The 21,313-nt window shown below is 30.9% G+C and overlaps 1 protein-coding gene and 1 long non-coding RNA gene across 9 annotated transcripts in view; one reads left to right on the plus strand and one right to left on the minus strand.

Annotated features, from left to right (window-relative positions):
• The first annotated feature begins 1,105 nt into the window (after positions 1 to 1,105).
• The window catches only part of Kair1d (Kainate-type ionotropic glutamate receptor subunit 1D), a 56,769-nt gene continuing 36,561 nt past the window's right edge, over positions 1,106 to 21,313 (plus strand). For 2 of the 7 annotated variants that reach the window (XM_074243135.1, XM_074243134.1), the window contains exons 1-2: positions 1,110 to 1,782; positions 6,129 to 6,284. In XM_074243135.1, the coding sequence (XP_074099236.1) occupies positions 1,527 to 1,782; positions 6,129 to 6,284 (412 nt within the window). In that variant the 5' untranslated portion in view covers positions 1,110 to 1,526. Of the gene's footprint in view, positions 1,783 to 6,128; positions 6,285 to 21,313 lie in introns of all 7 variants that reach the window. The other 5 variants (XM_074243136.1, XM_074243132.1, XM_074243131.1 and 2 more) reach the window with 5 other exon arrangements.
• LOC141527574 (uncharacterized) overlaps positions 1,722 to 21,313 on the minus strand; it is a 140,319-nt gene continuing 120,727 nt past the window's right edge. The window contains exons 5-6 of one of the 2 annotated variants that reach the window (XR_012479216.1): positions 6,104 to 6,297; positions 1,722 to 1,956 (exon numbers count right to left, since the gene is read on the minus strand). This is a non-coding gene — a long non-coding RNA (uncharacterized LOC141527574). The remainder of the gene's footprint in view (positions 1,957 to 6,103; positions 6,298 to 21,313) is intronic. The other variant, XR_012479218.1, reaches the window with a different exon arrangement.

The following is a 21,313-nucleotide window of genomic DNA, read 5'->3' on the forward strand; positions in this document are numbered from 1 at the left end:
TCCAGTTGTGTAAACAGCAAGTTTGTCATTATTTTTTCAGAACTTTTTCTCCAGTAGAGGTGTATGAAGCCACTGTTGATTCAATTAATTGTTTCGGATGGATTTAAAGCACTTTGATCCTGTTCCCTTAAATCGTCAACTGCTGGCTCCTGGAATTAGTTTCCAAATTCACTTTATATGTTTAATGAAATCACGATTCTGGTGTTTTATTCATCCCCGCTGTGTACACGAACTTGGAGTCTTAAAACTTTAAATTCAACATAACTTTTTCCGCTGGTGAAAATCACGTTCAGCAATTCGTCTCAGTGCTGCTTCGCTTTGTCTTTCGCTTTATTTTTCTGTTTAAATAATTAATAAGTTGGATTTTAATATTTAAGAAGCTTCGAGGTTGTTTTAATATTTAGATACTTTATAAAGAGTTATTGTTTGGTAATTGTCCATTTCTCTTTGGTGTTTGCGTTAATTATTTTCAGATTATTTAATGAGGATTATTATGTAGTGTTTATGATTTATTAATTTACACTTAAAAAGTGATAATTGGAAACTCGAGCCTGATATTGTTTTCTTTTATTATGTTAATGGTATTTTATCCAGTGGTTTATAGACCAATGGATAAATGGGGCTTTTGTTGTTTATTTAATGTAGTTCAGCGAAGTATTGAAGTTATTAGTTGATTTGATCATAACTCGGATTATATAACTGATGATTTTAATAATATGTCGTCCATTATTATTTAGTAATTATTATGGAGGGCTTTTAAAATTTTGATGCTGTTAATCGTATTGGTAATCAAATAATTTAATTCAATAAAGTAATGAATGTATTGGATACTTAGTTATCGAATTTCGAGGGCTTAATTCAGTTAAATTATTTTCATTGATCATGTTAAAAGTTCATTCACTTCCATTAGTAACTTTTTCTATAGATGGTCCTCTAAAATTATTTTTAATTGATTATAAAAGTACAATATTTTAAATAATAGAGATTTTTTTTGGAACTAAAAAAATTATTTTAAAAAATTTAACTGAAAGAAATTAAAAATATATTTTTTTATTTTAAGATTTTTAAGATCTTTCTCAAGGCTTGACAGTAGATAAAAATAATCAATTGTAATTTTTTAATTTTTAAAAATTCAATAATATATTTATTTATCATTAAAAATAAAAAAAACAATTTTTTTTCTTTGTTTACAATAAAAATATAGAAATAATTAAAAAAAAAAAAAATTGTCAGGATAAATGAGAGTAAATATTAAAGCCGAGACATATGACATGAAATACCGGCAGTCAAAACGCAGATAGTGACTTTACTTGTAAGATTTATTTCCATTGAATAGCAAACAGTATGCGAAAGGAGAGAGGCGAAATGAGAGATGAGAAATGAGAAGGGATCAACGGATGGTACTCAGTCATGTGTGGGGCGTAGGTGGTTCTACAGTGTGTACTTTACACGATATATATGCATAACACAAAGAGTAGAGGGAATTTTAGTGGACGTAGACACGGGAGTCTCTACTGTGCATTTTAATGAGCAGGCACCCTATCTTGTTTTCCAGGAGGTTGATACCAGCAAGAGAAGCGAGAACCCAACTGTTGTTCTTCTTCATCATCCACTGGGAGTGTGAGTTGCAGTGCATTTCTGGAAGCCGGAGGAATTCGCGCCGGCTCGCGCTGGCGCAGATCTCGGGAGCTGACTACTCAGGACCGGAAATGGCGCTGAGGTGGTTGCTGCTGGCACTTATCGCCACCCACACCAACGCCCTTCCAGACGTTATCAGGATAGGTGAGTGTCTTTCCATACTCCATCTACCCCTTCCTTATAAATTCATTTAATTTAATCACTTGGTCGTGTATCGCCTATCGCTGGATTACGATATGCCTTACGTGCTCCCTTTCGATAAATGCATGACGGCTTCATTCAATATCGCTCTGTTTACGGTCCTTTTATTATTTTTGTCTGAAAACATTACATATATTATTTATTATAAAAACATTAAAAATTTTAATCTTCTGGCTATATAAATTGAATCACACAATAATAATAATAATAATAATAATAATAATAATAATAATACAGAGGTAAGCAATAGCTAGATCAGCATTGCCGGACTGCTGTTAGGATTCATAAGATTTTAGATGACTAAGGATCTACGAGATGCGTGTCAGTAGCACTTATGTTGGAGATTATGGGATTAGAGTATTAATTGCTGTCAAGATTAGGTGTTAGGTAAACACCTGACGGACAGTAACTAACTTTGGTTGTTTACTCAATCCTGTCCGTAATAAAGCTCTTCTTATGATTATAAATTACTTTGCATAAACAATTTTTGAAATTTTTTAAGCTAAAAAGTATTTTTTTGTTTTTCATATAAAATTAATTTGAGATAATTGAAGCGTTAAAAAATTCAAAAATTGATAATATCCTGGTTGGCTTTTTAACGTTATTAAAATAAAAATAAAAACAGATAATTAACTTGGCAATATTCAATTTTATAACTGATAATTGCATTTTGTAAATATATTTGTACGTATACAATAACTGATATTTACTCGATGAAATAAATATTATTTTTGGTGAGTAGATGGTTAATGCTATGATAACATGTTATTTGTACGTAGTAATTAAAACCCTTGACTACTAAAGTAATTAACAAACTAAACAGTAAATACGATACTCGGCAGTGTAGGGTAGTTGTTCCGAAAGCAAAAATAATATTTTGTGAAACGAAGCAGTTTCAGCTGCACATGAGAGTTTTTAACTGCAAACAGGATATAGTTTGAAATAAAAACTGGCATAAAGAGAAAGAGCGGCAAGGTACTTGTAACACCTTATGCCTACTTACTATTTACATGTATTTAAAGTGCAGATAGAATTTCCTTGGAATATATGGAGTAGTGAGTAAGCACAAATGCTGGCTGGAGAGGTTTGTCGGGGCAAAGTGGAGTATGAAGATGAGAAGGAGAATGAGAATGAGAATGAGGAGGCTGAGTCGGTGCAGGAGGAACTGGATGTGCCGCCACCATAAATTATTCATTCGTTTCCTGAGTGCCTTTTAATCTTCCGTGTATCGGAAGTAAGAGTGGGTGTTTAGATTCTCTTTATCCTCTGCATCCTTCTGAATCCCGGTGGGCTATTTTCTCTTACTATCTTTTATACACTCCAACTTTTATACAAGTTAGAGAGCTCTCCAGTATAGATGTATTTATCTCTGTAGCGTAATAAAAGGAAGCCTCGTATTATATAATTACGTTTTCTTCATCACTGCAGACTTAAGAACCGGAGATGACGCAAAAAGAAAGATCAAAGACCGGGATCGCCGGGTAAAGAGAAAACTCTTTACGGGTTTGTTTAAATTTACGAATTACTGAAAAAAAGTGAACAGTCGCGGGAATTAAATGAAGCTTTAGAATGAACATGGGGAAGAAAGTTATTTGTAGTTTCAATTGTTTTAATTATTTTATTTGTTCTGTATTATTTTATCAGGGTTTTTTTTTCACTTTTTTGCAAAATAAAATGTCTTTCTTTTTTGCTTGGAGTAACTTTTGTTGGAGGCCAAGAGTTGAACAAGAGAAGAAAATAGTTATATTTATTTATTTTTAATTAAGTCGTGAATGATAGTATGAATATGTAAAACAAGATTTATTATTAGTTTTGTTTAATAATAATTAATATTTTAATTAATAAAATTCTCAGATAATAGATTAAATAAACCCAGTAATCAATTATACTAAATTCTGAGGTTACGATTTCCAACGGGCTGGCTATTTCTGGCTTTTTAAAGGTTTTCCATAAATTTATTCCCTCTAAATATCATCCAGAAAAGGTCTTGAACCTCTTAAAGAAATCCCGGGGCGTTAGAAGACAATATATTTGGCCTGATTTTTAAAAATAAAAAAAAATATCATTGAGTTTCTAAAAATAAATCAAAATCAATATTTAAAAATAAAGCTCGATAATTTTTTTTTTTTTTATTAGTAAGTATCAACATGAGTTTTAATGAATTTTTTCTAAAACACCGAGTAACTACAAACATTACAAGCTAATTCATCAATAAACTATGAATATTCAAGTTTTAATAATTTGACAGTAGTAGGGGTAGATTGTAAGCTCGAAAATAATAAAAAACCATAAAAATCGATTTCCAATATACGTGTCACGAGGAATATTTAAAATTCCATTTTCTATGGATATGTATATAATTTCCACGGTATTAATTAATGACTTTTTTTTTTGCCGTTGAACTTTTTGTTTCTCTTCTTTTTAATTTTTTTTTTTTTTTTTTTTTTTTTTTTTCAATTAAATTTTCAGCGAGCTTTCAGGGCAGAGCAAGGACCGAGGATGTCGCGAGATAAAAATGAGTCACTCCTGACTTGACCCGAAAAACACAAAAGAATGCATAATCATAATTTGGTAGATATTTCCTCAGACAATAAATCATAAATTGTAAATTATTATATACTTAAAACATTAAATTTGTTTTACCATGGAGGAAAAGATGCGAGCGATAAGTAGACGGGTTTGGGCGCATATAATTGTTGGTTAACGACGGTAGAATAAGCGCAATAAATCCTTCAGAAATCAAGATATAATTTGTGGCCCGGAAAGCTGTGGCACGTCTTCTCACCGTAGTTATATCTCTGGTTGTTCGCTCAGCTCGCTCTATGATGAATACAAGGTTAAACTAATAATTTATGAGGTAAATTTCCCCATCTGAATGGAGCTTATTCGCACGGTCCTTCCTCCTCCTCCTCCTCCCCGCCCTCGCCGTTCCACGATGTCCATGAGTTACTAAATCATTTATTGTACATTCCCATGGGATATAAAAGTTCCGTGCAGCCTTATCAGTTGATAAACAAACGTTATTATCATAATAAACGTTCATTTACTCGCTTTTGTTACTATCCTGCTAAATATTTGTTCATTTTTTTTTAATAATATTTTTCCTCATCAAAACAACGATGCTCGATGTTTGTTCAAAGGCTTTGCAAAATAATAAATTCACTCAATCTGTAAATTGTTTCGCTAAGAATTTGTTTTTACTTTTTTCGCTGTAAAGAGGGTTTAGCCGGAGTTTCATACTTTTTTTTAGCAAATATACTGTTTTCGAATGTATTGGTCATTACAAACACCCGACAGTGAAATAAACTGGATGTTTTTTTTAATAATTATTTAACGAATTAGATATGCTGAAAGAAAAGTACCTTGATTTATTGTTTGTGTTAAATTTTAAATTAAATCCTTTTTATAGCAAATTTATTGCTCTCTATTAAATATTTATAGGAATTAAAAAAAAATTAATAATGTTATATTACCCGTCAATACCTTATTTATCATTTATATTTAAAAGAAATGAACTGACATTTTTTTCTTGATTGTTTTATAGTAAAAATCGATAAACCAAACAATTTACTCTTTAAAAATAGGATATTGCTATTCAATAATTATTTGGCCAATAAAGATCGATTTCACCAGGGAATTTTTATTTTTTGTGACCCGAGCTTCACAACAATAAGCAAACTCAATAAATAGCCAAGTTTTTTATTTGCCCTGACAAAAAAGGAATATTAAGATTAAATATTAAAACAAACATTCCGGTGGGCAAGCCACCAAAATGCTAATATTTTAAAAGTGATTTATCTACTCGACCGGGGCATGTACGTGTCGTCTACACTGAATGTAAACTAGCAGACCGGTTCATATATATATATATATATATATATATATATATATATATATATATATATATATATATATATACCCAACATCAGCTTTCCCGCAAAAAATACCGGCACTATAATTAATGTTTTTCCATGTATTATACTTTACATTTAATATTTATAATATTTAAATATTCATAAAACAGTAAGTTTATAGAATATCGCAGGTATTGGATATATAAGCCGAGATAATATTTTTTTTAATTTCACCGACGAGATAAAATTTACTATCGGAAAATTTAATGCTCTCAGGCGGCTGCCGAAATTAAAATATAAAAAAATTCGATGAAAATAAAATGTGATTTTAAATAGACCTTTTTTTGTTTACTAATATGTTATTTATATTATTTTGTGCATAACTACAAGGCGTAATAATAAATGCATACCTGTTGTGCGGTTTTAATTTCCCAGGTGGATTATTTCATCAATCGGACGACAAACAAGGGGTAGCCTTTCGGTACGCAGTGGAAAAGATCAACGCCAACAGAGACATATTACCCAAATCGCGGCTCAGCGCTCAGATTGAACAGATTTCACCCCAAGACAGTTTTCATGCTTCCAAGAGAGGTGAGTACTTGAGCTGTAATTTGTTAGTCTATTGTAATCCAAGTGTGTTGAGAAAAATTACGATAAATCTCCACTCAAGACTGTCTCTAAGGAACTTCTTTAAACCTCAATGAAAATAGGTTCTATTTATTGTGGGATATAAATAAGAATAATCCTAATGCTAAATATTTATTTTAAAAACATATCAACAGTAAATAGAAAATGCATAAATTTTATCATAAGTTTTCAGAAAAATTAAAAAAAAATTTCTATACTCTAAATAAAAAAAATGATGCTGAAAGAATTTTTTTTTCTCAATAATGTCTTAAAAAATTTTTATAAAATCGGTGAGCTATGAAAATTTCTAGTAACTCAATAATCCTTAGGCGTTTATTTTCTTCCCTTTTCAATTGACTGGTTACTATACTAGATTTGTCAGGAGATAAACTCTGTCAATAGAGACGGAAATCCACCTTTAAAAAAAAAAAAAAAAAAAAAAAAAAAAAAAAAAACGAAGAATAAGGAGAAGCGTTCCTTTTTCATTCGAAATAAATTCTGTTTGAAATGAAATATTTGAAAAACATTTACTGTCTTGGTCTATTAAATTTGTGTTTTATTGGTGGATAAGACGGGAAAGAAAAAAATAAAAATAAATAATAGTGAGTAGTCTTTGAAGATGCAGCATAAAAAAAGGCCACGGGTTTTATTGCCAGTGCTCTCGAGAGCTTTTCTACCTCAATTTTGAGGAGTTAGCCCGTGTGCACGTACTTGCTTCTCTACTTTTGATCAAACTCAAGTCGGCAGCAGCCGCCGGCAGTCTTACCTCCTTCCCCCTCTTCATTCCCCCTCTTCATTCTTACTCTTCACTATCTATAGACATATTCTATATATATTATTATATTTTATATATTTCATACATTCAAATATACCAGTAAGAAATACGGAAAGAAGATAACAATGTTCAACGCACTTACACTTGATCGAATTTTGCACTCGATCCTTCCACTTTCGTTATATATTATATATTATACGTATTATATATCTTCATACATATTTACATTTACATGTAAATTTTCAGTAATATATGCATGCATCTGAACCATCCCCAAACTTTAGCAATTTTTTTTCCGTATATGCTTCACCTCGAATTCTTCAAAGACAAAATAAGAATCTAGACAAAAGTTTTAAGATATGAAAAATTTTTAACGAAAAAACGTTATGTCAGAGAAAAAAAAATTCAATCTTACTATCAGAATTTGATTCAGATTTTTCATAGAAATAAAAAATGTTAAATCTTCAAAAATGTTAATTAATAAAATCTGGACTCAATTGCCAAAAATTATAATGATAGTTTACGATAAATATCAAATCTGAAAATTATGAAAATAATAATAATAACACTGAATAAATTCAAAGCAAGTGATTAAGCTCGCATTGAAAAGTAAACACTGAAAGCATCAAATATTAATTTTATTGCAGGTAATTACTAATGATTGTGCACCATCACTTTGGCATTTGAACTCATTAATACTATAAAATTAATGTCCATATATTATAAATTCAAATTCTGATATTTACGATTACCATAAATATTCTATAATGATAATGATAAATAATGTATTTCACGTAATGCCGAAAGTATGTAAAATGAGGCTGTAATAGTTAAAATTTGACAAATAATAACTTTGTCGATAAGTACTTTACCGGGTATTGGTGACTGGCAAAATTCCAGTAACAAGTCACATCCAACCGCCAGTCAATGCCGCTGAATTTTATTGACTATATCGTCTTGTTGTACACATATATACATATACATTCACCGTCAGCAGTATTAGTATTGCTGAAAAAGTTCACGAATCACTCGTCGCAATGTCAGGTCATTAAGTTCCGAGAATCACCAATCGACTTGTTTGCGATTGCGATGGATTCGCTCTTAACTCCTAAATTTTTTTCGACCTTTTTTATCATTATTTCTCCAGATCTACCCCACATCCAACGGCACCCGAACCAGCTATTTATATTCTACAGATAAACATATATCTGGGTCATTTGTTAATGCTCTTCCTGAAACCAGTTGATGATTCTTATTCTTCTTCTTCTTCTTCTTCTTCTTCTTCTTCTTCTTCTGTCTATCTACTTTATGTAAACACCGATAGAAGGATTTGTTAAATTTATTTCTGTTAAATAGATTGTTCATAGTTTAAATACGAGTTTAAATTCAAACAAATTTCATGAATAAATTAAAAATTCAAAATTTGAACAAAAAATTTTGAAAAAAAAAAAAAAATTCCAGGTGTTCAATCGTTCTTAAAAATATTTCTTTTACACACTGATTAAATTTTTTTAAATATTAAAATTTATTTGTTTTATAAAACTACAGAAAAATTTAATATTTATTCTTTATTTTTATTCAATTTGTTGCGAATTTCAGTCCAGAGAAATTAAATCAATTGAAAATTATCCACTCCGCAAATTTTTGAAATAAACAGAAATCGATTTGACTGTAAAAAGTATTTGTTCGCCTCAAACAATCTCCTCCGACGAGTTTTAATATCAAAATCTGGTTTATTACTCTCCAATGGCTCTCTCAATCCGTAGATCTATTTTCCCGAGCAGGAAGATTTAGCCGAACTATTTCAACGAAAGCTCTAAAATAGAAGTTTCAGCAAAAGCAATAGATAAAATATAAATGAAATTTGTTTGAAAGCTTTGAGTTGAAGCAGTTCTGATTCGCGAAATCGTCAGAAAGTCAAAAATGATGCATCTCCGGTACTCTTAAAGCAAGCAAAGGTACCCGAGTACATCCAAGTTACATAGGGCTTAATGCTCATGAAAAACGATGATCAAGCTTTCATGTCGAAAGAACATAAAAGCTAATTGTTCTAGCTTTGTGAACAATGCTACTACTTAGGATTTAACAGTCTCTTGACGTATATACCTCTACCAAAAATTGCCCTATAATCTTAACAGCGATTGCGCCAGTAGTCTCCTCTGCTGTGCTCTACTCCAGTTCAGACTCCTTTATTTTCTCTTGGGCATGTACTCGAGGTTTACGAGAGCACTGACTAGTGTATTACACGACATTGGTAATTCGTGTTGTACAAAGCAAAGTGCCTCCGTATCAGAGCAATCTCTCTTCATTTCACTCCGTTAACTGCTCCTGTGTACGCATTGTTGCTCAATCCTCTTTAAGTTGTATCATCTTCACACTTAAGTTTACACATCGCTATCATTAATTCCCGTCACTTGCTTCGCGTCCTGCTGCAGGAACTTCTTCATTAGCTTCTTTTTCTCTAAGGTAATACCTTTTTTTTTTTTTTTCAACATTTTTTTACAGTTTATTTGGTTTCTAATGGTTTATAAAATCAGTGTTAAAAATATTACTTCTTGCAATAAAATTTTTTCATCAATCTTGTACTTCAGTTTCTTTTTTAAAATATTTCACATTTATGAAAAAAGAACAATTGAATTTTTACAGTTTGTACTATAAATTAAAATTTAAAAAAAATATGTAAGAAGTACATTTAAAGTTATAATTTCAAGAATCATTTTTAGAAAACATTATTTCACAGTTTTTAAATTTACTGACGAAAAATCTTGAACCAAAAACATTATTTTGAATTAATTAAAATTTATCTAACCATTTCAACCCAAGTGCAACTTGGTCACCCCCAATATACCGGAATGTAAATTGTTGACTAATTTATCCGCATTAGTCAATCGACAGGAATTTGAATTCACATACCTAGAATCAGTGATCCTCACGAAACAGCATAGAAATGATTACCATCTGCATTTCAAGGATTATCATACAAGTCGAGCGCGACATAAAATAATAATACTGTTGAAAATTATTCATCTGTATAAGCCAAATGCCCAATCGATCTGCACTATGACAGTCAGAAAGTTTTAGCATATCATCAGACATTCTTCGTCCTCGATTGCACAAACAAGGACGAAATAATCAGAATTTTTTTCTCTGTACACTCTAAAATATAATTTTGTTGGTATAAGGTGTAGAGAAGGTAAAATTAGATGTATTAATTAAACACAAGATACCCGGCGCTAAATGTCGACATTTTCGTGACATGAGCGAGACACTTGTTGATGATAAGATCGTCGTGAATGCAGAACAACATGTCAGAGTAGACACAGAGTATAGCAACTTTTGAGCGGTTATTTGCATCCTACATTCTCTTGAAACGTTTAATTTTATACCCAAAGTGGTTGAGTAGTTGAATATCAAAGCAACAACTAAGTTAGTGATATGCATGTTAAAATGTTGGTGGCATCTTGCCAGTATGTTCTTCCTAGTCATGATCGTAGTATTCCTCAGTGACGGGAACCGGGATTTAGTTTCCCAGCTCCGTATTCACATTCAGAGAACTCTTGATCCCAGAAATCCTCGACCCGAAAATACCTCCCATTCTGTAACTGGTGCTCAAAGCAAGATGGACTCACGTGGAATGGAAGTCAAGACTGCCGGTCATTGGAAATTGGAAGCCAAAAAGTTCAATCGGGAAACTGGGAAATAAGTTTAGTCCGATTGCGAATGAGATACGATTCACGACCCAGGAGATCAAAAGATTTTATGGTTTATTGCGCAAGAAATATCATTGTAATGTATATGTGTGCTTGTACCAATGTATGGGCTCTTTATAAAGAGCTCTGTTTGTATATTACGTTACAGGGTTTCCCTCGCTTTACTTTGGGTGCTTTGTTCAGTAGGTATCTGCCGTCTTTGCTTCTTTTTACTGTCAATTTTATTTCGTGTGTTCTTCCGCAGCGACAGCCTCTGTAAAAGGAAAACTGCGGAAAATAGTACTTGCTGTGGCTATTGTTGTCTATGCAGTTATATTATAAAGCCGAGCATCATACCGAGAGAATTGTTTATACTTAATCGTTTGTTTGTATGAATTATTTTATTTTGAATTCCAGTAATTTATAGCGTGCTTTAATTTATACTGTTGGTAAAGTAATTCTAGAATTCGACATCTCAGCTCAGTAAAGCGTTATTCTTTTTCTTTTTTTTTTTTAAATGTTGCAAATTTTTGAGGAAATTTTTTTGGTAAAAAATCACAAAGATTTTTTTTAAAAAAAATTTAATTTTCTACAAAATTGATTTCTGATAATTTCTCCGTGTCTTCAATATTTAATCCAGAATTTAACTTTCAAATTTTGCACAGTCGGCAATTTTGTTGAGTTTAGGATTTAAGCTTTGAAAAAAAATTTTCTTAAATTTCCCCTGCCTTAAAATTGTTCATTGAATCGCTCAGTGAAGTGGATGAATTATTCGCAGAAATGACTTGCAGCGTTCGGGTGAAAGATCAAAAGTTTCGATAATAACAGCGATTATAGAGGCCATAAATGTCCATGATCGATCAGAAAATTATAAGTTTCCTCGTTAATTTGATTTAACAGTCTTTGCAAGCTCTAACGCGTCTCGAGTCAGTATATGGTATACTACATGGATATATGCATACACTCTACATACCCGTACTGTGCATATATAAGGGTAGCGCGCATATTTCTGGCATCACCTCGCCAGAGAGCACGTGAAAGAGGCACAGACGAGGATATAGTAATTGAATTCTGGATAGTTAGTGAGTAGAAAGTTTAGCGATTAGTTTTCTAAGTTAATGGACGCTCGCAGCTGACGTTTCCCTCATGGACCTTCCAACCATCCTCATTATTATTAAAGAATTATCTTTATCTAGCTTCCATTTTTACACGATTTAAGTGATTTATAGTCGTTATTAGTAAATTAGATTAATGTTCACCCCGTTGGTGATTTACTTTTAAAACTTTAAGATAAAATTTAAACTCGGTCAGACTTTGGCTTGTTTTTTTATTCACTTTTCAGTATTTATGTTTCAAATTTAAATTATAAATGCCAAACTTATACAAATTTATCTTATGAATAAAACAATTCGTTTGATCACACCTATCCTTTAGAGTAACCAGATACGTAACACAATACCGCCAGAAATCATCGCGATAAATTACACGCATCGAATGAAAACCTGTAACCGCTGATAAAGTTATCAACCAGATAATATTTCATAATAAATTTCCTAGCATTATCATTTCGTGTGAAATTTAATTTATTTCAATCTCCAATCTCCTCTGTCACAAACAGTCCAAAGATAATATTAAAACCTGTGTAAAAATTATCTACGGGCTGATATGTCCATTTTTGGTCTGATATTCTCAGATATAATTTTTCGACCAAAAGTAGTACAATAAAAATCCGACAGGTGGCGCATGGTCGCTGAATTTTCTCCCTACAAGAGAGTTAAATTGAAGATAATAATCTTTAAAGTAAAAATAATTTTTTTCACTCTTTAGAGGAGCTAATTTTCTGGAAAATACATAAAATCTAAAGATGAATTTAGTCTTCTGTAAAATTGGCGATATCACAAAATTCCTCCTCTGAAATGTATAACAACAATTAATTTCGAAAACTAAAATTCATAAAGCATCAAAACTTTCCTTTCAACAAAGTTAGATTAACTGTGCTAATTAAAGTGTAACTTTGCCAACGATCTTTCAAAATCAGGTTCCGAAGGAACTTATTAATAAATATCTTGATTAATAATCCATTATTAAGTATAAGTTGTAAGGCATAAGATATAAGCAAAGTAAAATTTTTAATTATAGAGAAAGTTTATTATAACTTGAGCTCGCACAAACTAGTGTAGTAACATATATATTTCCTGGTAGTCTGGTAGCATACGAGCACACAACTCGCGAAATAACTGCGTGAACTTTGGTAGCGAACTCACGAATGAACTTTGGGTCATTTCTTATTCCATTTCTCGGTAGCATACGACATGTCTCGTGGTGATGCCAACTCGTCGTATATAGTTGTCTTCGCATAAATCAACGTCGCTTTTTGATTTTTCTTTCACTGTCTCTTGATGCATCCATGCATATTCCAGCTTGTAAGTTTGTTGTGCCAGTTGTCGTAATAGTTTAAACGTCCTTTACTTTCAAAACAGACTATTTGCTTGGATAGAAACTTTTCTGTAGTCGTCGATGATGAAAGGATAATTTATTTTTAAAAAAATTTTTAAATAACTTTTGAATTTTCTTAATAAATTAGTGAGTAGTCGGGCATCGGGTGCATGAGACGGTGTGAAACTACGAGATGCTGCTCCTGATATGGATACTGGGCAATCAATTGCACATCAGACTCCAAGTACTTCGGGAAACCTCTATTGGCTAGAAGTTATTTAATGATCGTGGATTTTCCGGTGTGTATTCGCTGCACAGCTGATTGCTATCGATTTTGTGACGTTAATTAACGTTAATGGATCGAGCGAATCGAGTATAAAGACAAAACCGACTGCGGGTTCGAGGCTATCTTCCTATTATACTTGCGTTCCTCTACGAACGGTGTATTCATTGTGTGCGGTATGTGCCGGAGGTAAATTCGAAACAATAATACCTTGGATTAGTCCGGCTATCTTCCTATTTATCAACTTGAGATTATGAGTTGGTAAATTTGAATATATATCAATGCGCTGGAGAATTTTCTCATTTAATACAACAATAATTTAAATATTCTTCAATAGAACTTTGATGTATGTTGTATATTTTTTCAATATAAGTCTTTTTAAAAAGACATGCCGTTTAATAAATTTTTTTATATTTCTTCAATTAATTACAAATAATTAAAAAGATTGATAAATAAATTTTTGGCGAAATGAACTTTTGGATCTCTTAATTGAATTATCTCATAGCGGAAAAAATAAAAATAAACTTTTGTAACAACCAATTAATATTTTCACATAAAAAATACCGAAGCAATCAAAAATTTCATTCTTTATCAGTATTAATTAATTGCATTGTTTTTTTTTTTTTTTTTTTTTTTTTTTACTGAAAATCATCCAACTCGCTAATTGTTTGTTTCTACCAAAAAGTATCCCAACAGCCAATTAAATGCCATTGTTACATTTTAAATGTAAATACTTCATTCAATTTTGATTTTTAATTCCTGACATTCTCAATCTTGGTCACCATTGATGTTTTTCGTTATTAATAAAACAAATTTTAAAAAGTAATTGAATTTTCGGTCATATTGGAAGCAAGCTAACTAATTAATTACAAATTTATAGAAAACATTCCCTGTGAAAATTAAACAAAAATCGGGAATTTAAAATTTATCAGTTGACAAATAAATTAATGAAATACTCAGAGCGCGATAAATATTCAGAACTGAGTTCTACTGCTGTGCAGTGGGATAATTTATTGAGCGTATACTTAACATAATAGTGATTGGCCTAGTCACCTTCTTTGTATTTAGATATACGAATAGCTGTGCATATAAGGAGGCGTGTTGCCGGGGTTAATGTCAGCGATAGTGAGCCCGTTTGTCAGCTCAGGATATAATAATGCCGCCTGTCATCATATGTCGTCCCACACACTTATCCTCTAGGTACTACAACGAGCTCTGCACATGCATCAACCTCGATGTTCACCCCAAAGGCCACCCGAGTTCGCTACCCGATTACAGTCAACATCATCAACCGCGCTTGCCTCCGAGTACATAGATTCTCGTTTAATTACGCGATCATATTTGAGCACTCCAAGTCTGTGTTACACTCAAAGTTTATACCTTGTCTCTTATTTAACTATGATACTACGCTGCTTTCTCTACAGTACTATACTATCTACTCAGCTCTCTACCATCTACTCTACTACACATATTTTTATTCTGCATACTACGTTATATTACACGCACTATCTTTGAGCTCATTGTTTGCATCAACTCGACGAAGCACTTGAGTTATTAAAAAATGACTCTTCAAAATTTTTTATCTTTAATCAAGTTAATTTTTTTTCGGTGTAAAAAGAAAAAAGTTTTAATTTTCAATCTGTAAATCTACGTGGAGGAAAATAAATATTTATATTGAGAAACTTTTCTTGGCACAAGATAAATATCAAGATTTTTTTTTTTTTGACTGATAAATTAATCAAAATAATTTTAACTTAAAATTTCACTGATCTGTCGATTGACGGGAAATTTTTCGACGTAAAATGCTAAATTATTCATCTGATTCAAAATGTGTATCCGATTTTCCAAACTCGTGTTCGATGAGTAAATGTGAATATTTGATTGATAGTTTTTCCACTAATTTTTGGAGCGTTAGTAATGAAAAAGAAGTTATCAAGAATGCATTTGCTTGATGAATATTTTAGTAAATTATACAAACATTAAATCGAACTATCCCAGTTTTGTTTTTTTTTTTTTTTTTAAACCATAGCAGGTTCTTATAAATGATTGATTACATTTTTTGAAGCCACATTGTTACTTTTTTCCGTAAATAATTTAATATTCGGATATTTCGTTACGCGGCTCGATAGATTATTTACAGATTTTTTTGCAACTAAAATTTTTTGTTACTGTATCAATAACATGTTTAATTGATACTTTACGAATGAAAATTCTTCTCAAATATTATTTGGCTTCTCATTTGAAACAATACACCTGTTATAGTTGAGTTTATGTAATTCAAGCTATCAGCCAATTGAAAGTTACCATCAAAATCTAAACTGCAATATTAACTTTTACCACAAACTGTCTGCAGTAGATGTATAATTGATGGAAAGACTTGGTCGATTACAAAAAATAACAATTATTAATATTATATATATCAGCCATTCAAGTATAGATGTAAATTGTAAATTGATAGAGTAGTAGTAACTGAACGTAAACTATCGACCGGAAATTTGTTAGGCATTTACTGGTGCCTACAATCATTGTCTCAAAGCAACAGCCAGTAATAGTTGAGCATTTAGACGTATATATAATAGACGAAGGTTAAGCTATACCGAGGTGCATGGAATACCGTAATGACTCGATTTCAGATTACACCATGAGGCCTAGATTCACCTTGCTGGTGCTTCCATCTCGGGTTCTATTACTGTTCTATGTTAGTCGATATGCGTTCTGTAACAGTCGTATCTGCGGTTGCAGGGCGGTTACAATTGTTATCAATCGGTTAAATGCATATATATATATATATATATATATATATATATATATATATATATATATATATATATATACATGCGTATACATATAAATTGTATATAGATGTATAAGCGTACATACATACATATGGACATTATTGTACATAATCGTAAGCACACTGGCGTATAATGTTTCATTGAATATCTGATAGTGATAACATTTAGATTAAACTATCATATATATGTTTAACGTTATATAAATTCGTGGAATTTGATTGTGCACTTATGAATTTCCAGCAGTATGATACTATTTAATTTTAACAAAATGTACAACTTGTAATACAACATAGTGCTTAAAAAAAAAAAAAAAAAAAAAAAAATTAGTATTGAAAATATCCGACAGAAGGCGCATGATCGCTGAATTCTTTCACTACAACAGAGTTAAATTTTAAAGTATTTAGTTTTTAATTAAAAAAAAATTCTTTTAAAAAGCTCCTCAAATGGATTTTTTATTAAATTAACTATAAAGAATTTTTTTATTCTTTTTTATAACCTGTTATAAAATTCTAATACCTTTTTAATAAATTAATATTTCAGTAAATATTTATCTTTAAAATTTAGATCCCTCTGGGGCTGACTATAACTAATTTCAAACTCCTTAACGCGAAATCAAAGGCCAGTAACTTCCCTCACGGCAATATTGCAGTATGACCTACTTGAAAGTCCAGCAGCTTCTTGAAATTTATTTATAAATAAAATAATCCATACTTAAGTGAATTAAAAATAAATACAAGCTCCAGTTGATTACAAATAGCTCTAAAAGAAATAAAACCGCGTTAAAAAACTAAATGTCATCGTTATTCTACGTTTTTTATAGAAATGACTCAGAGTTAGCTGTGAATGGGTGGCGTAATAAAACCGGCGTATCGTGACTAAAATCTTTAAGCCATATGTGACGAGAAATCCACCCTTGTTATTACCTCAATAACATAAAATATTTTTTTCCCTTTAACAGCTCACTAAATGAAAACGTCATAATGAAAGCTCGCGAGTAATATAAATTTTATTACACTAGACTAGATAGAGCAACACATTTCGTTGAGCATTTAATGTTTTTCCTCATGCGAATGCATAATTTACTTCATAAATGAAAATAAAATTCAATTATACACAACTTAGTTAATTATTCTCTTTAACTTGACTGAAAAAGATAAATAAAGACAAAATAATTTTTAGTTTTTATTTATAAATTACAGTTTGTTTAACATCTTAAATTATGATTGAATTATTCAATTGTCGCTGATGGACAGCCAGACTGTTCATTGGACGAAAAAAAAAAAAAAAAAAATATGATAAAATTACGTTAAATGAAATTGATGGAAAAAAAAAAAAAGAAAAAAGAAGAAGGAGAAATAATAAAATAAACGAAAATCAAGATATAAAAAGTAATGTGTGTATGATGCGGATGAAATGTAATTTGCAATGTAAATTCACAAAATTTGGCTTAAGGCCAATTTAATGCTTGAACTGTAGAAATTTCAAGCGAAGCAAAATCTCAGTGTTCCACACCAATGTCTACGACAAAATGTGCAAAAGGAGTAATAAGGAAAAAATAATAACAATAAAAAATAGCGGAAAGACCGAAAAAGGACCATCCGAAAAGTAAAATAGTAAAAAGAAAAAAAAAAGATCGAAAAAAGGGAAAGATACTTAGCAAGCGTGGAAAGGACCCAAACGGTTTTTCACCACCGCTATATACACATACATTTCCGCTGTCATAATTTACAGTTATGTGCCCCCAGAGTGACCATTTTACGATCGCCTTACCTACCATTACCAGCATTACCGCTTACACGGATATTATATTTCCCGCGTATTCCAATAATTTTTCTCCAAAGCTCTACTCACACATAACCGCTCCATTTTGGAACAATCGCGTTTACTTCACCCTGTCGCCATTACTCACTTCTATATCGCGGACTCCGAGAGCAATTTATGTTTCGAATTATCAATAAAATTTACTCGCCGCTCTATTCTATACTGAGTTTACTATTATTTTATTATTAAGGTGCCGGCGTGGGCCCGTTCTCGTTGGACACTGCTCGTTTGTCCTTCGTTCTACTCATTGTTTTATGTCACAACTATAAATATAAACTATGAATTATTACCAACGATATACAATATTCTATTATCGATGTAGCTTGGATTAATTGGCGGTAATTGTTTATGGTTGTGTACATGATTGATGTGTGGAATATAAATTAGTATTTTACTGTCGTAAAATTTTATATTACTCATATGAGGTACCGGATGGTCAATAATTATATTAAAAAATCGCTAATGTTATCTAAATACATTTTATTAAAGATTTTTGTCAAAATAAAATTTTTGTGTCAAGTATTAATTTTTTTAATGAATAAAAAAAATTAATTAAATTCAAAAGTACGAAAAATTTCCAATTTTTTCAATGAAAAATTAAAAATTAATTGAAAAAAAATAATTAGATTGAAAAATCTTCGTAATGTAATTTATTCAATCCAGAAGGTACGGTATTTACAAAAGTACAAATTCAATAGAGAGTAAAATAAATTATTTAATAAAATTTCAATATTTCCGCGTTTGAAGTTCTCTCGAGAAATCGAGTAAACGTTCCAAGAGCATTTAATCACTCAATTTATTTTCACGTAAAAGTGAAAATTACTTGAGAGCTTAATTTACATGAACCGAGGATCACGGAGATAATTTCATTTTTACATGTACGATCATTAATTTAATGTTCGCTATTAAAATTTCCTCGAGCTCGTTAATAGAGTTATATTATGAATTAATAATCATAATTATCATAGAACGCTAAAATAAATTCATACTGATATTCTACTGAATAATTATAATTATATCGACTCTGCACTATCACTAATTGATAAAAAAAATGTTATGGAATTTTTTGTGCTTTAAAAATCGTGAATATTTTAAATGTATAAATGTTTACAATTTTTACTAGTAAAAAATTTTCTTTTTTTTTATTTTTAATCTCAAAATATCGATCATATCTAATCTCGTTGTTGAAAAAGAAAAAAAAATGTAACTACATCGGGTATTTTTAAAGCTTCTGACTTGGTAGAACAGAGAAACATCCAATTTACTGGAGCCGGATCGCCGTAGGCTGCCTTTGTAAAAATCCCAATCTAAAGCCAAAAAGTGGTCAGGCCTTTGATGTGTTGTGGTTAACCTTTAATAATCGTTAGAAGCTATCAAACTATACCAATGCTATTCTAGACAAAACACCTCTGCTAGTAAAGTTAATGGATACTTTGGATCATAGTTAATAGTTAAAAGGTCATAGCATAGTTCATGCTAACATTAGGACCGTAAAGTTATACTACCGATCTTAGACTTTGAAATTTATTATTTAACGTTCCAATATTCCGGCCACTAAAACCGGATCTTCGTTTTTGGAGGATGGAAGGAATACACTTAGTAATGGGCGACAAATAAAACGGGAATAATTAGAGTTTATAATTTTGCCATAAAATTGACGAAATCTAGGGAAATTTTTTATTTTTTAAAAATTCAAACAATTCTTTATGTTAATTATTATTTAAGGAAATTTTATATAAAATATTAATAAAAAATGGTCATTTTTACTAAAAAAAAAAAAAAAAAAAATTAATCATTTGAAGTATAGTAGAGCAATAAATTCTATAATTTCAGACAGATTTATTTAAATAATAATTAAGATAAATATTTGTATTGAAAATCAATGATCTTATGTATAAATTCTTCCCTCTTTCATGTAATGAAAATTTTCTATTTACGTTCCTGTAAAAATAGAACAAAGGTTAAATTTATTTTCTCTAAACATCAGACAAGTATTTTTCATATTTTCTTAAAAAATAGTCACAACTTATTGATGTGAAAGTTGAGAGTGAAAATCAAAAGCTCTGAGAGAGGAATAAAAATATAAAAGAGGGAAAAACAGGAATCAATAAATAAATAATAAATGATACTATTTATTATTTATGATAACACAGAGATACTCGAGCAACGCATATCATAAATCTATGAGCGACAATGAATTTCAGGGCGTGAGAAATAATAAAACATGTTTATACACTTTGATGTGAGAGTTTGAGAGTTGTAACGTTATTATCCGAAGGAATTCCCCTTTGTGAATTTTTATGATAGCATATCTGTCGGTCTGTCTGTCTGCTTGTGAATAATGTATGTCGGATCGGAACGGGGTTAGTAGTAGAGATCGAGGTCCGTTCTGACGTGGTTCCGTGTAGGCCACGCTTACCACCGGTCCACCGCCAGAACGGAACCCACATGATGGTGATATATACAGTATTTTATATCCTTGACAAGAGTGGGTGTCTGCTGGGAATTACTCGAGCCATAAATTTTCCGGCAAAGACCTCCGCGTTGCGATCCTCCAAATGAGCCGACTACCCACGTCCACTTCGGTCAAGCACCTTTTGCCTTATTATTCAACGGGTACACTCCTTTACAACTCTAACTACTCCTTTACAATTTCAATCACATATTCATATTAATATTGCAGCCTTGCCGTCAAAGCTTGGCTTACTTACAGAGGCTTTTTTTTTTTACAGATGAGGCACTAGTCCAAAGGGAAATTATTTTTCTTTTGCTGAATTACTTTCGACCCTTTTCATAAATTTTTCACGAAAAATAGTTTTATTGCTTAAAAAAAATGTTTGACTCATGAGAAAGCTTGAAGTCAAAATTTTTGACGAAAAGACTAAGAGACTTTTTTTTTTAGGAAATTTAATTTTCTTTGGAAAATTTTCCAAGTCTCCAATATTTTTGAAATAATTTAATTTTGAGAGTAAAAAAAAATTTTATTAAATTTTTCTCAATAAAGTTGTAAAAAAAATTACAAATTATCATAAATTTAAAATCACCGATAAGAAATTGAGGGTTGACAATTCAGCTGATCGTTCTCTAAACGCTAATTTATTTATGGATTTACAAATTCATTCTGTGTACACAACCCCAGAATAAAAAAAAAAAAAAAAAAAAAAAAGTAATTTTAATAAAACAATCAATTTTAT

Source organism: Cotesia typhae, unplaced genomic scaffold (assembly GCF_013202065.1).
Source record: "Cotesia typhae breed Kobodo isofemale line unplaced genomic scaffold, CoteBio_Ctyphae contig_4, whole genome shotgun sequence".
In the NCBI taxonomy this organism is placed as follows: Eukaryota; Metazoa; Arthropoda; class Insecta; order Hymenoptera; family Braconidae; genus Cotesia; species Cotesia typhae.